General features: G+C 47.3%; 1 protein-coding gene across 7 annotated transcripts; it reads right to left on the reverse strand.

Moving 5' to 3' along the window:
• Window positions 1-1352: 1352 nt before the first annotated feature.
• LOC6737042 (PHD finger protein rhinoceros) lies at window positions 1353-15252 on the reverse strand. Of its 7 annotated transcripts, none has more exons than XM_039294341.2 (10): window positions 15088-15251; window positions 13978-14108; window positions 13672-13760; window positions 12927-13609; window positions 12630-12842; window positions 10685-11899; window positions 9532-10089; window positions 9350-9474; window positions 5144-9286; window positions 1353-5084 (listed from the first exon to the last, which is right to left on the reverse strand). In XM_039294341.2, exons 2-10 carry the CDS (start codon window positions 14003-14005, stop codon window positions 2482-2484), a joined length of 9657 nt encoding a protein of 3218 aa, XP_039150275.1. In that variant the 5' UTR covers window positions 14006-14108; window positions 15088-15251; the 3' UTR covers window positions 1353-2481. The 7 variants fall into 7 exon arrangements, 5 of the variants coding, with proteins under 5 accessions (XP_039150275.1, XP_039150277.1, XP_044779052.1 ...); XM_039294343.2 differs by having other exon boundaries at window positions 9532-9669; window positions 15088-15250; XM_044923117.1 differs by lacking the exon at window positions 15088-15251 and adding an exon at window positions 14701-14948.
• Between the last annotated feature and the right edge of the window lie 503 nt (window positions 15253-15755).

Here is a 15755-nt window from a genome sequence, read left to right on the forward strand (position 1 = left end):
TTTTTATATATACTATATATATATTTAATTAGCAGCATGTTCGGGGTAATTGGGTGTTTTTCCTTAACCTGCTTTGCAACACGTCATCGCCGGAATTTTGACCTCTCACCCAGGGAACGGAATGTCTGCCCTCTCGAGAAGTCAAGATTCCAGACATAACCTGCGCCACATGTCACTCCAATTCCATTCAGTGCACTTCACTCAAAGATAATGCTGTAATCGCTTTGGCGCTGATAATTACATCTGATCACTTGCTCTCAGCAATTCCATTCGAAAGTTTTTCGTTGTCCGGAGGCGCATTAGCAACACGCTTCCCGACTTCGTGCCGCTCTGGGAGAGCCATGATGATCGATGGAGCTGCTGGTGCCTATAGCATATAGCATATAGCCGCTCGATCGGCGATCAACGATCCAGCTGGCACAGCTGTCTGCAATTGCTGGCTGGGAATTGGAAACTGGGAACACCAGAACGGCAGAACACACCAGCTGGTGAAGGGCAGCCGTAGTCGCAATCCGGACTGCAATTGTATGCAAATGAACGCGTGCCGTGTCGAGAGGCTCAAATTGCATAATAATTGCTCGGCGAAATTATCACCTTGATTCGAAACATGGGTTCTTTTGGATTTTTATGTTCATTTTTGTTGTCGTACAATATGCCATAGAATTCTTTATTGTAATTTACTCTTGTTGCTGCTGTTGCCTATACATACAGATTTATGTATAATGTGCACTGGCTGCACTTACTGCATATAATATATATGTTTGTATATATATATATAATTTATGTATATATATTCATTATTAATATAATATTTAGCTTGTGGTTCTTTAAATATGTTTGTTGCTGCTCATTTATGCTCTAGGTACCGTCTCTTCGCAATTTCGCATCGCTTCTCTTTTCTCATTTGTGTTCTATCAACTATGTTATCGTAGTGAAATTAATTAAAATTTACGTTTGCAAAACGAAAGCTTTAACAACTTAATTAAATACGGTTTCTCGTGTTTATTGTTTTCACTATTTAATATATATATCTTTTTTTTGCCATTAATAATATTATGGGCGCTCGGTTAATGCGTTTCTTTCTCGATTCATCGGCTCCGTTCGCCTTCAATAGCGACTAAGACACTTTTTCATTCATATTTCATAAATTTCAATTGTTTTGCTTTTCGTCAAATCTAGATCGATTTTTACATGGTTCAAACTTTAAAGCTACAATTTGAGATGCGTAAAAACGAGCAAAGTTTTTACTTGTCTGTTTTCCCTCTTGTATGTACACCAAATGGATTTCCTTAATGAAAGTTGGGAGGGGATGAGGATCTGAGGCGGAATGTTGCACATATGTGAGCTGTGTGTGGGTTTACAATGGTTTTATTTGAATTGAAGGGAGGCTTACTGCTTAAACCGCACGCTTACTTAGCATATTTAACAAAAATTTATACATCTTCTTGGCGGTCTACGAACTAAAAGGGTTTCCCTCACTTAGATTTTGTATCTAGCTTTAGTTGTGTGTTGCGAATCTCTTTGTTTACTTGAATTAATAAATATTTCAACAAATCGCCCGCAGCACGAATCGATAATAGTTATAATAGTCGTAGTACATAATCAATAGTAATAAAACTAATAATCGTAGTTAATTTACACGAGTTCTATAGTTACGAGTTAGGTTCTGGAAAAAACTAAAATCTAATTATAGTCAGGGGGGCTTGAGAGTAATTCTTTGAATTTTTTGCATTATTTCTCTTTCGCTTTTCTGCTTAGTTTCTTTTGTTAAGCATTTAAAACAAATTAAGTTCAATTAAATTAGATTAGAGGCCTAATTAGCTAAAGCTATTAAAATTAATTGTCATTAACAAAAGGCTTGAAACCTACAGACTACTGAAAGTTTACAAACTAAAGACCAACAAACTTGCCATTTAGGCGTGGCCAAAGTCCAGGGCGCAACTGCAGTCAAAAGGAAACATTGCACAAATGAAAATGGTCATTGATTACAAAAATGAGTCTGAGGATGCGGGCAGTGGAATTCGAGTCTCGCAAATGAATATCAAATAGCAGTACAAAACAATGACGCCTCAAATATTTAACTTCACTTTTACACACAACGCAAACTTTGCTTCTTGCAGAAATTCAAGATGGTTATCTTTTTCGTTCACGAAAATAAATATATATATATAGTTACTAAACGATTTGTATGATTTTCTTCTTAGCATGAATAAAAAATATACAAGATAAAAAGCCAATTTAAAAAAATTAAACACCTACTGAAACTCCTGCATATATATAAGATCAAAAATGAAACGTTAACCTTTTTGGAACCAATTTGCATGTGGATTTGAAACCGTTCTAAACCTGCCCACTCTTCCGATCTCATCGCTGTGTAGCTGCTGTCGAAGATGAAGCTGCTGCTGGTCCCGATGCTGTTCCAGTTGCCGCCCCCGTCAGGTCGTCTCCTTGGAGGTCCACGTTGGCGGCACTGGCGTACTGCTAAAACCATGACTGTCGGTTAATGTCATACGGCTTGGGCATGCCCAGTGCAGCGCGTTGATAGGCGGATGGAGGCGGCGGCGGTTGACCATATCCGGCTGCTGCCGCCGCCGCTGCTGGTCCGCCCAGCAGACTCTGGTTGAAGATCATCCGCGTGTGGAAGTCATCGCGCCTTAGATACTGCTGGTACAACTGCGAGTTGGGATCCGCAAAGGGATAAGCAGCTGCAGCAGCCGCAGCTCGCGAGGATGGATGTGCCGCCGCCAGGAAGGGATACGATCCGGCTGCCGTGTTCAATGGGTTTTGACCTTTGTCCGCGGCATTTCCAGTCGGATTCGCAGCTGCCCCACTGTGTGCCGGCGCCGGAGGCATGTAGTAGTGATTGGGTGCATCTCTGAATTGATCCAAATAGCTACTAGCTGCTGCGGCCTGGTCTCCGTACAAGCCCAGCGTTCCTGGAGTTGGCGCAAAGTTGAAGGCACTTCCGGGCACCATTCCACCTGTCGATGTTTTCAGGGAAATGGCTGCCGCATCGGCCGCTGTCTGATTGGTGGTGGAACCACTGTTCACCGGCGTTGCTGCTGAACCGCCCACGGGCGAGGATACACCTCCTGATTTCAGGCCCGCATACAATTGGAAGCCTTGCTGCAGCGCCTGCGCATGCGCCTGAAGCTGATTATTGGTGGCTGCGGCCGCGGAAGCCATTGATTGCGGCATATTGTACTGCGGCATGGCTTGGTGCTGCTGCTGTTGGGCGGCCACCTGTTGATGTTGTTGCTGCTGCTGCTGGGCAGAGACTTGTTGCTGCTGATGCTGCTGCTGAGCGGCCACCTGTTGCTGCTGTTGCGCCTGTTGTTGCTGCTGCTGCTGTTGTTGTTGCTGCTGCTTGGCAGCTGCAGCCGCAGCTTCTGCTGCAATTGTTGCTGCCTTCTTTTTCCGTCCCCTTTTCGCTGGAGCTTTGACTTCTGCCGGCGGAACGACAGGAGCTTGCTGCTGCTGCTGTTGTTGTGGCTGCTGCTGTTGCTGGTGAGCGGGATTGTTGTTGCCGGGAACATAATTACCCGGCAGTTGCTGCGCCGGATTCCCATAAGCCGAAGCCGCTGAGCTCGAAGCGCTGTACATATGGGCTGCCGGCGGCATGGCCTTGTCGAAATAGTTTCCGGCATAGCCCAACATCGATTGCATCAGAGGATTGCTGTAGGTTTGCGGAGGCGGTGGCGTTGGCTTGTTGTAGGCGGCCAGGTGATGCGTCTGGCTTAGATGATGCTGGTGCGCCGTAGAGGGCAGGTTCATCATGTTGGTGCTCGATTCACTTACCGCAGCAGCAACCGTCGACTGCGCTGCAGGAGGTTTGTCCGGCACTGCAGTTGCCTGTTGCTGGGCGGTATAGTTATGGTTAAGTTGTGCCTGCTGTTGCTGGTAGTTTAGTTGTTGCGGCGGTTGCTGTTGTTGTTGCTGCGGCAATTTTTGCGCCTGCGTTTGCTGCTGCTGCTGTTGCTGGTAGTTTTGACTGAGTGCCGTCTGAAGCTGAGTGAGATGTGGCTGCGATTGCTGGGACTGCTGCTGCTGCGGTTGTTGCTGCGTTTGTTGGTTCGCCTGTTGCTTGTTTGTTGTCACCTGGGGCGACTGCTGTTGCTGTTGCTGCTGCTGCAGCTGACAACTATTGTCCTTTGCGAAGTCCTTGGGGAAACCCATGGCCGCCGCCCGGTTATACATCTCAAATGCTTTGTCCGGTGCTATGTTGCCAATAGGTTTGCCGAATGCCATGGAGCCCAGGAAACTGTTAAACATTTGCTGCTGCTTGTTAAGCAGGGATTGCGTCTGGTTTTGGGTTGGCTGCTGCTGCTGCTGCTGTTGTTGCTGCTGCGCCGGAGTCTCTTCTCTTTTCTGCATTTTATTGGCCGCATTTCCACTGTAATCCATACCGATTTCCTCTCCAGGTCGCTTAAGAGGATTTATTAGTGTATCAGTTTTGGGCGGCTGCTGCATTTGATGCTGCATAAATGTGGCCATATCGCTGCCATAAGTTGGTGGCGCGATTTTCTGCTGCTGCTGTTGCTGCAAATTATCCACGGCGTCTGCTGCGGCAGCAGCATTTGCTGCGGCATTAGTAGACTGATATTGCGCATAGGTTGGATATTTCGGTTTGTGTTGCTGCTGATGGCCCAGCACCTGTTGCTGCTGTTGCTGAGAAGTCTGCAACTGTTGCTGCTGCTGCTGCTGTTGTTGCTGCTGCTGCTGGGATCCTTGCAACTGCTGCTGCTGAGGCGTGGCCTGTAGTGGCTGCTGTTGCTGCTGGGGTGTTGACTGTAACTGCTGTTGCGCAGCTTGCATTTGTGGCTGCTGTTGCAACTGTCCAGCTTGCTGCTGCTGCTGCTGTTGTTGCTGCTGCTGTGCTGCCTGATTCACAGTATTCGTAATACTTGGCGGCAGCAAGCTGCGATTTAGACTCCAGTCATTGTTAGGCTTGGTTATGGAAGCAGTTGAGGACGCAGCGGTCGACAGAGGATTAATCAAAGTGGCGGGGTTATACAAGGAACGCTGTTGTTGCTGAAGCTGCTGGTAGCTATCGTGCGTGGGCGCATAACCATTGTTGCCCAGAGCTGAAACAAAGAGATGTATTAGAACATGGTTTGAATTGTTAAATAAAATCAATTCTTACCTGTTGTTGCCTGAGCGGATGGTTGAACTGGCGGTACCACCGGCGGCTGCACCTGTTGTTGCGGTTGCTGATAAGGTGACAGCACGGGCTGCTGATACGGCGAGTGCTGCTGCTCCGCCGGCGACTGAGCCAACGGTGTGGGCGGTTGCGTTGCTGCCGAGGACGCAGGCGATTCCACACTGTGCATAGGACTGAGAGCCTGCTGATGGGCTGCCGGACTATGTGAAGGCTGTGAGGATTGCTGTTGCTGCTGAGCCGCGGGTGGATGATATGGTGAGTGCTGCTGCTGGTGGTACGGCGACTGGCCATGGTACGGTGACGGGTGTTGCGACTGCTGCGGGGTGGTGTACGGAGAACTTTGGGGCTGTTGATAAGGCGAATGTGGGTTCGGTGTGCTCGGACTCATGGAAGAGTTGTAGTCCGATTCCTGGGAGCGCGGCTGCTTGTATTGATCATAGATCGGAAGCGGGGATGTGGAAGAATACGCTGGAGTCTTAGAAGCCTCAGAGCCCGAAGGATTGTAGCTGTTTCCTCCTCCATAAGGGGACGTTCCACTCATATCCGGAGTGGACACATTAGGCGACGAGGCGGAGGAGTAAATATGCTGGGAGTACTGGGGATACGGAGAGTTCATCTCTCTGGGACTGCAGCTCTTGTCCGGACTGCTTTTGGTCGTGGTGTCCTGGTAGAAGCCCACCTTGATAGCACCATTTAGAGGATATGGCGAGGCTGGTTTACCCATATCGTCATTGGGCTTAGGAGAAACCATAATGGGGGATGCGCCAATGGGTGACGCCCCGATCGGAGAGGTATAAGAACCAGCCGCATAAGATCCATAACGCTCATCGATGGCAATTCTTGGTGAATCCGGATCCTGGCTAAAGGAACTTCGCTCTGAGTTTGTGCTGCCAGTGCTTGGTTTCCTTTGGCGCATTACTGTTGGTAGGGAGAAGTTATCCCCAGCCGGCGAGTGAGCTGGCGGAGCAACCTTGGAATCACCTTGAAGATCTTGCACAGCCGTCTGCTGCTTTTCCTCGTCCTCGGACTTCTTGCTAACCTTTGGGCCACCAAACGCTTTTATCCAGGCGCTGAGATTGGGCTTCTCCTTTTGACTAGCCTCCGATTTCGATGACTCTGAGGATTTGCCTTTTTTACTCAGTTCGTGAAGAGCCTCAAATGGCTTTGGAGCCTCTGTGCTCGGTGTTGTCGGTGTTGAAACATTCTCCGGTTTGGTCTCCTTATTTGGAAGGTCATCTTCATTTGCGTCCTTTTTTCCGGACATTTCCTCAAGTGATTTGCCCAACGAAAAGTCCTGTGTCTTTAGAACCGTGCCCAAGCTCAGTTTGGGTGCTCCCTCGCATGTTTCCGTGATAAGAGCGTTCTTCAGCTCCTTAACTTTGGTGGTAACTGGATTTACACCTGCATGAGAATCTCCGCCTTCCTCCGTTGATTTTCCGGCGACTACATTCTGCAAAAGATTGCCCTTCGCTTTGCCTGGCTGAAGCCTATCGATGGTTCTCATAACATTTGCCTTGGCTTTCACCTGCTGAGCCTGTGCAGCTTGAGCCGCCTGCTTTTCTTTCAGGGACTTGCGTTTGGCCTCCTTCGCCAGCTGCTGTTTAATGTGAGGCGGCGGTGGTGGATTGAGGATCAGTTGCGTAGTGCTGGGCTCTTTTGGCTTCGGAATCGAAAGAAGTGGCGGAGGCGCGGGCGTTGGCGTGGGAGTTACCGCCACGGGTTGGGGCGTGGGCATCGAGTTATTGGAGCAATTTGAACTGGAAGCAGCAGTGGCGGATGTGCTTCCAATGGAATTCCCTGAGTGCATCGAATGCGGAGGAGTACCACAGCTGCTGCTCACACTGCTCGGCGTTGGAGCCACTGACTCGGATTCCGATTTGCTAACTGTCTCTTTTGGCTCGCTCACCAGTTCGTTGAGTGCCTCAGCCAATTTGGTTGGTACCAATTCCGCTTTTGGAGCAGCCAATGCTACTGGTCGTCGAAAATCGGCCGCATCCAGTTTACTACCGATTCCCGAGTCGAAATCATCCAAAAGATTGTATCGGGATGGTGAATTACTGGCCGAACTGAACTCTGTGAAGCGGGGCGTGTGTTCCAACCAGCGATTAATGTCCTTGAGGGTCTGTTCCGTTTCCACATCCAATGCTTCGAGATTTGTGTTATTGTTGGTCTGCGGTTGTCCCGCTTTTTGGGCAGCCTTTTTGCTCGAAGTCTTCTTACCTGATCCTTTTTCACTCGATTTATCGGCCGGTTTCGGAGGAGGCGGCATTTGTTTGTCGGGTCTTTTCTTAGGTTCCTTTTTAGCTGGTGCTTCTTTCACCTTGCCGGACGCTGATGTGGCTATTGGAGCTGGAGCAGGAGGTTCCTTTATAGTTTCTAAAGCTGATACCGGCGCCGGAGATTTTTCTCTTGGCGCCTTATCCACTACTTTTTGTGGCTCCTCCTTTTTCTTCGACTTTTCCGAGTGTTTCTCGGCGTCGGCCTTCGAAGCTTTATCAGATTTTTCCGCTTTATCCGACTCCTTTGATCGCTTTTGGTCTTTGCTCTTCCGCCCGCGCTTGTTTTCCACAGCTTCAGGTGACTTTTCTCGCTTCGCAGAAGCTTTTTTATTCTCCCTATTGCTTTTCGTGCTGGCTGACTTGGAATCTTCGGAGGGAGCCAACGAATTAGATGCACTGGAACTGCTGAAGGCGGCACGACTACGTCGATACTTGATCACATCGTACTTGTCCATGAAAGGCAACAGCATATCCAGTTCGGCCTGCACTACTGCTGCTACATCAGCAGCGGCCGCTGGAACGGGGGATTCGTCTTTAGTCTTCTTATCCTTTGCGCTTCGGGACTTGTCCTTATCTTTGTCTTTCTCCTTGTCCCTATCTCGATCCTTATCCCTGCCTTTCTTTTCTTTCTCCTTTTTCGAGCTTTCTGCCTTCTTTGCTTTCTTTGCCACCGGCGGACGCTCTTCGGAGGTGGCCCTGCTGTTGCTTAAGGATTTAAAGTCCCCGTCAGACTCTCGGGAAGATCGCTCCTCATCCGCTTCATCCTGGTGCCGGGCACTCAGCTTTGTGGTTTCCGCGGTGGGAACCTTTTTCACGGTGGTCAGCAGCTCGGAGAGATCATCGTTAAGGGCACTTTTTGAGTATTTCTTGTGGAGATCAACCTTGAAGGGTGACATGCTTCGCGACCGCGAGCTATCCTCATCTTCGTCTTCATCATGCGGCGGATCATCCGGATCTTCTTCCAGCTCGGCGGCGGATTCGGCAAGAGCGGCAGCTGCCGTTGGTGGCAGCTGCTTCTTAACATTCACATCGGACTGGTCGCTATCCAAGGAGTCGTCCTTGGCCTTGCGCCCGCCCTTGCCTTTGCCTTTCACCTGTCGCTTGACTGGAGTAGGCATCTTAACTTTGGATTCAGCGGGAACAGATTTCTTCTTTTGGGCCGCTATCGTGCGAGCTGTGGGTTTAGCCAGGGATTTAGTTTTGGCCAACGAAATGTGGTCATCATCACTGTAATCCTCGCTCTCGCGACTGTCGCTCGGATCGGACTCAGGATCCGAATCGGCCGAAGACTTCTTGGCCCCCTTTTTGGTCTTTTTGCTGGATTTGGACGCGGCTTTATCGCTCTTAGTTTTTCGTCCTTTCTTGAATGAAGAAGTTTCCTTGTCCTTCTCTTTGTCTTTTTCCTTCTCCTTATCTTTTTCCTTTTCCTTTCCTGTCTTGCTCGTTTTGCTCTTCTTGCTTGTTGGCGGTGGAGGTGGTGGCGTTGGTTCCCTTTCGGCCTCCATATCTTCATCATCCGTTTCCACATCCACCTTACTCTTGATTTTCTTTTTACGTCTTTTGTCTTTCTCCTTACGCTTGCGTTTTTGTGCTTTTTGAGGTGCCTCCGCTTCGATCTCGCTGAGATCCTCCTCGGCGCTGCTCGCCGGCCGACCTGGCGCATCCTTCTCCGTCTCCTCCTTCGCCTTCTTGCTGAAATACTTCTCGCGGAACACGTTCATCTTGGAGTCGGCGGCGGGATAGCTCAGATTGGGATCATCATCTTCGTCATCGGAGAGATTATCAAAGTACTTTTTGGTGGCCTTCTCGAAAGCATCCTGCAGATTGTTAACCATCTCGGTGTATTCTGCAAAAGAATATAAGTATATTTCAATAGTTATTCAATATTTACATTAAAGTGGATGAGTACCATTATTGTGCCCATTGTACAATCTGCAGTTGTTGACAATCAAGCGGAAGTCGTTGCGGAATTCGCTGAACTTGTGGTATTCCCCGCTGTCCAGTTTGTCCTCCATTTTCAGCAGGTCCATGGGTCTGGAAAGCGGTTTTAGAGATTACATAGGGCAGTCGGATTTGGCTAAGTGTACGCACCTCCTGATGATGGAGTAATAGCGCGGCGCTATATCCTCCTCCACGGGATCCACAAATGGCCAGGCATCGCGATGGTTCTTCACGTAGACGAGCACCTTGTGCATCCCGATTTGCAGGACCTCCTCCGTTTCGGTGAAGCTAAGAATATTCGCATGATTGGAGGAGTTGTACGTTGAATTGTTGTTTGTGGTTACTGGGTGGAGTAGTGATGTGCTTGTTGGGTTTGTTGTGTGATTATTGTTGTTGTTGTTGTTGTGGGCAAGGGAGTGGTGCGATTTGGTTTTATGTTTGTTACTGTGATTATTAGTGGTATGGTGGTGATGATGATGGAGGTGGTGGGTGTGGTGTGAGTGGGAGTTTTGGTTGTTCTGATTATGATTATGATTCGAATTATAATGATATCCCTGCGACGTTGTCGTTGTTGCTGTTGTTGTAGCCGATGTCGTCGTTGAATGGCTGTTGTTGTTGTTGTGACTGTGGTGCGACGCGTGCTTATGGTTGTTGTTGTTAAGGCTGCTGTTGTTGTTGGTGGTGCTACGGTTGCTACTATTTACATGGCTACATTTTATCGGGGTTTTCGGGTTTTGTGATGATCAACAGTCGGAATGTTTTTTATCGTTTGTTTTTTTGCGGGTGGGTACAAAAGTTTACAATAACAATGATAAATATGTTAATCAATTGATCATATTATATACAATTTGATGGGTGATCGGATGAAATGAGCCGACAACATGCTATGCCTTATAGATTAGAAGGGAACTCAAGAAAGGATTATGAAAATGTTCAATCAAGGTAGGAGAAAATGTTACAGAAAAGAAACCAAGACCGCAGCACAGGGCCCAAACTCAATAATCAAAATCAACAACAATACCAGAGTGGAGCATCATGAATGCTTATGCAACATATATATTAAATTATATCTTGATTTAGTCTTCACTTTCTCCACAAAATAATTAAATAAATTAAATGATATGCGTAGCTTTTAGAGTAAAAGATGGCGATTTAATTGAAGCTTCATCAAGATGGAAATCTATGATGCCCACACATCCAACAGCAAGCAGAAGCATAAGGTATGATTAAAGAATATGCCAAGAGCAAATGGATAGTACGATTGTGTTGTGTCTGGGGATCGAAACTGTCCACCCTCACTTACTCATCGCCACTCTTGTCCGAGTAGGCACCGCTGATGCGCTCCGCCTTGCTGGAGGTCGATGACGCCGATGAGCCCGCGGCCGACTTCTTGGACTTGCCCGTCGTCTCCGTCTTGCTCAAGTTGCGATCCGCCTTGTCAGCCACTTTGCTGGTGCTGCTGCTCCCGCTGCTGTTGAGCACGGCCTTCTGCTTCTTGGAGCGCACAGTGCTGGCTGTCGTGGTGGTGCCACTCTGGCTGCTGCTACTGCTGCTCGGCGGCTCCTGGGATTGCTGCTGCTGCTGTTGGACACTTCCCGACGGTATGAAAATGTTTCCAGTCAGCGAACTCAGCGAATTGTTTGTCTGCCTGCCAGGCAACTTGACATTCGCCGCTGGCGCCATTGCAGAAGTTACTGCTGGTTGCTGTGCTTCCACTACTGCCGGCTGATCGACCTGCTCGTCCTGCTCGGTTTCGCTCTCATGTGCCACCGGCGAGGGCAGACTGAGATCGGCAATACTTGTGGCTACTGCAATGGCCGCCGAATTGGTGTCCAGAAGTTGTAGCTGCCTGCAAAAGTTCTCTTTGTCCTCGGGACTTAGAGAAGTGCTGGGCTCGGCAGTCTCTGCCTGCTGCTGATGTTGCTGCTGACCACTACGTCTTCGCTTTGGCTGGATACTATTGTTGCTGCTGGTGCTATTGGTGTTGCTGTTGCTATTGCTGTTGCTGTTGTGGTTATTGTTGTCGTCCTCGCCTTCGTCTGCCTCTGAAGCATGCTTGTGTCGCCGCCGATGATGATGATGATGCTCGCGGTCCCGCTCACGATCTTTATCACGATGATGTCGCTTCTTCTGCTTCTTGCCCGACTTTTTCTTCTTGTGGTGATGATGATGGTGGTGGTGACTACTCTTGCTCTTCAATTCCGCCGGCGTTTGCGATTTCGGGGCTTCTGGAGAGCGAAAATCGTCGTCAGTTGCTGAGACTGCTAATAGTTCCTCTGGTTCCTGCCGCTGCTCCTCTTCTGGCGGCTGCTCTTCTTGTTGCCGCCGCTGCTGCTCTGGCTGATCGGACTGCTGCTCCGTGTCGAGGGCCTCGTCGTCGTCGTCGTCTTCGTCGTTTTCTGGCGAGAGGCAGAAGGTTTCCCTGTGGCACAGAAATTCGCTCGAATTAGTTGTGGTTGTACGTCTCAGGGAGCTTGCGTAGGTTGAAATACCACTAGCTGTCGACGTAGACTGGGATCTAAAATACAAGCATTTAAGAAAAACACAAAAATGTAATTAATTAACTATCCATATGATTTTGTAATAATGCAGTTAAATTTCGTAGTACAAATGGATTTTAAGATATGTGAATGTATTACTAAAATTGTATTCAATGCATTTCAACATTATTATATTGTTTTAATTGGAAGCCAACGTGACATATTAATTTTGATGAATTAATGTTAATTTTTGATGAATTCAAATAAGTTAAAATTGAATACGCGTTTTTACGATTTGAGAATCGGATGTCAATGTCTGTGTCTCTTGAATGGGATGAAACTGAGATGTTGACTTTAAAATAAACTTAAAGCATAAGACAATGCATATATCGAATAGAAATAGATCAAAAAGCATGCTTACAGATTGTTTTTGAAAACGAAATCCAACCAATTCTTCCATATACAAAATTAAATGATGGGCAAAACTGAAATTAAGTTCTGATCCTTGTTCCGTCTATGCTGATCCAGGGTTTATCGACGATGTTGATGATGGCGATTTGGCTTTTCAACTGCAGCAACACAAATTGTAAGCGAAGAGTATTTTGGCTCAACAAATTATAAAATTACGGCAACTCAAAAGATCAATTGAAAACATAAATCAAAGATGCTTTTGGTATGCAAGTGAGTTCAATGTATCTGTTTTGTGTCTGGTTCCCGCTCTGTGAGTAGGATTTCCGCCAGCCTTCCTAGGAACATTGGCGTGCTAACCGTCTGCGTGTGCGCTGCTGCGATTGTTGCTGCTGCTGTTGTTGTTGTTGCTGCTGCTGCTGTTGTTGCTGTTGCTGCGGCGGTGCCAACCAGTGTGCGTTTTGCCGGTCCTGGTAGAGATTCTCCCGCTCACGACGCTGGCGCTCCTCTTCCTGGCGCGCCTTCAACTCCGCGATGTTGCGAATGCGACTAGAGTTGCGCACTTGCAAAAGTCTGGGTAAGTAAAATAGTATTTCATTAGCAATGTTGATTTATAAGATATGTATCTTTTGGAGAAATCTAAGGTATTTCACTCACTTCCTACGCCTCAAACGCTCACGCTCGCGGAAAAGCTGCGGCAGCTTGGGCAGAAAGTTGTCATCGAGTATGTTAAAGAGTTCGCGCTCCTTGGCGTTCGTCGAGGTCTTAAACTTGGCAGCCAAGTTTTGCCAGTCCTCTTCCGTGAAGCAGATGACTTGCCAAACTGTGCCGTTGCTGCCGATGCCCTTGCTGTTGGATGCTCCGCCAGTTGAGGCTCCGGCGCCACCTGATCCCGAACCCGAACTGGAGGAGGCCGCTCCACCGGTGGCTTTGTCCTCCCGATATAGACGCGTGCCGTAGAAGTACCAGTAGCCGGAATTCTTGGCGTCGTAGCCCAGAGGCTCCACGCGCAGACTGTCCGCCTCTAGATTGCTGAGGATGACCTGCACATCGACGGAGTCCAGGCGAAAGTGGCACAGATCGTGCAGGATGTGCAGGCGCTTGCGCACGGGCAGCGACTGGAAGTCAATGTCCGTGTCGAAGTGGTTCTCGGTCTGGTGCAGGCGACACTGTTGGCGCAGGAAGCGACGCAAGAACATCTGATAGTTGCTGTGTGTGATTTCCTTGGCTACCGTCTGTAGCGCATCGCAGCCCTTAAGCAGGCGCACAATTAACTCGGGCACTAGGGCGACCTGATCCTCATCGCTGGTACCATCGGAGAGCAGCGCCGATTCGAGGTCCTGTGGATGCAGTGCGTTTTTAAAGATTGATGCTTGATAGAAGGTTTTTATCAGATACTCACCTCGATGTCGATGTCGGGCAGATCAAAGGCGGAACTAAACAATGAACAGAAATGCGAAATACACGGTATCTCCCACCATGATTGAATGTCTGCGAAAAGAAAAAAAATGATTTAGCTAATTTGTAGGTAACTTGCGACTTGTGTTGTATATTACATACATAAACAAGAATAGAAAAGTGGGTTGGGAAACCGTATTTAATTTAAAGTTTTCCACTATTTAAGAAAACTTTTTATAAGTGGAAATTGGATTTTAGTTTTATATTGATTTTGTTAAATGGGAACTCTTTAAGCAGAATTATTGCTCACCTAATAGTCCAATGAAAGTAGAAACCATTTATGTATGCTTGCTTATTGGAAACGTTGCTCCTCTGCGGGATTTTAGAGATGTAAGAACAATTCCTGGGCCTCTTTGGTAGCTCTCTGGTGTGGAAGTCGGGCTGCGTATATAATATATATGTATATATAACGTGGTCAGGCGGTAACGAATTAGGCTCAAATTACACGGCCGAAAGTCAAAAGGCGGCAAAAAGAGCGAGCACAGAATTCAGACAAAAAAATGTGTGCAACATGTGTGTGTGTGTGTGTGTGAGTTCGGACACTTGGCGGCAATATATACACAAACATCTGGCTTTATCACTTATCAAACATTCCGATGCACGCAAGGGTTTGGGCAGCGCAGGGGATGGGGATGGAGTGGGAAGGGTCGAGTGGGTGGTAGGTCAAAAGAAAGTACGCGCGCTTATTTTCACGAAGAGAAAATCAAAACAGACAGCCGACAAGCGGCCAAGGCGTGCGTCTAAGCGGGACGGCACCAGTGCATTGAGCCAATAGCCGAACCGCTCACTTTTTCACGTTTGCCTGCCGTCCTGCTCCCGCGAATGGGCACTACTATTTTGACTACACTGCACTCGATTATTTTGCAATTATAATGTGCAATTTACACGGCTCTTGGGCAGTTGGATTTTTTCCGCTTTTCACCGCAAATCGCACGCGATGAAAGGTTATGGTGCGCAGATTAAGTTGGCGTACATAGCAGTTTATTTAACTTCCAATTTTGTGGAGCATGCGCGCGGCGGCTGACGACCGACGGCTTTTCTCCGCCTCCGTTTTTTGCCTGCTGGCCAGTGTGTATTTATTTTTATTAATACACGTATATATATTTTTCAGTTACGTGTGAAAATGTCATTTAACTTTTGAGACGCCCATTTCCCAGCGATCCTTTCTTTCTGCTTTTTCCCCCTCAATTTCTTTTTTCACACACACGCACGCACACACTCGGATGCCAGGGCACACACACACAACATAGTCGTACGCAGAGGGGCTCCATCTGCCATAAAATATTATTAATTATTTCACAACAATAGCAGCACGCACTAAACCGTTCGCTGCGATCGATTGATTGAACAGCATGCCTACCCGTTTCGATTCCGTTAATCTGGCTAGCTGCGCAGACAATACGCGATTCGCGTTTTTTGCGCTCCTGGTTAATTTTATTTTTCTTCAGCGAGCAGCAAACGCGGCGAAGAAATTATCGTGGCTTTCGATAACTAGTGGTGGTTTGAAATTCGTCAACACGCCAGCCATCGATGGCTCACAAGAGATGCGTCACTCGGGGCAAAGTAGCTCTAAACGATAGTTAAAATGAACATCTTGGATTTAAATTGGTAAATCGACTTTAATTCATCACAATGGTTTACCTTTCATTTTAAGATTTAATATTTTTCAGTTGTGTATTTTTGTCTTACATATAAAGTTTTTAAACGAAATAAACTTCCACAGCAGCCGATATGGCGACATACCCGAACACGTTGGCGAATGATCTTGTCGACCCTATTTCCCTCCGACGTCTGAAGAGAATACCCATGAACTCCTAACACGTAAGATAGCTTAATATATCCACGGTACATAAGGAACAATATCCATAATATTATCTTTAAAGCTACGCATTAGGTTAAGTTCTAAAGGAGCTGAACGATTCCTAGTAACTTTAAGATTAATGACTGGTAAATGATTTTTTTTTCAAAAATAAGGATTTTAGAACATATTTAAAATGAAACTTTATGAAAATCAGACTAATACATTTT

This window comes from Drosophila simulans, chromosome 3L (genome assembly GCF_016746395.2).
Source record: "Drosophila simulans strain w501 chromosome 3L, Prin_Dsim_3.1, whole genome shotgun sequence".
Classification (NCBI taxonomy): Eukaryota; Metazoa; Arthropoda; class Insecta; order Diptera; family Drosophilidae; genus Drosophila; species Drosophila simulans.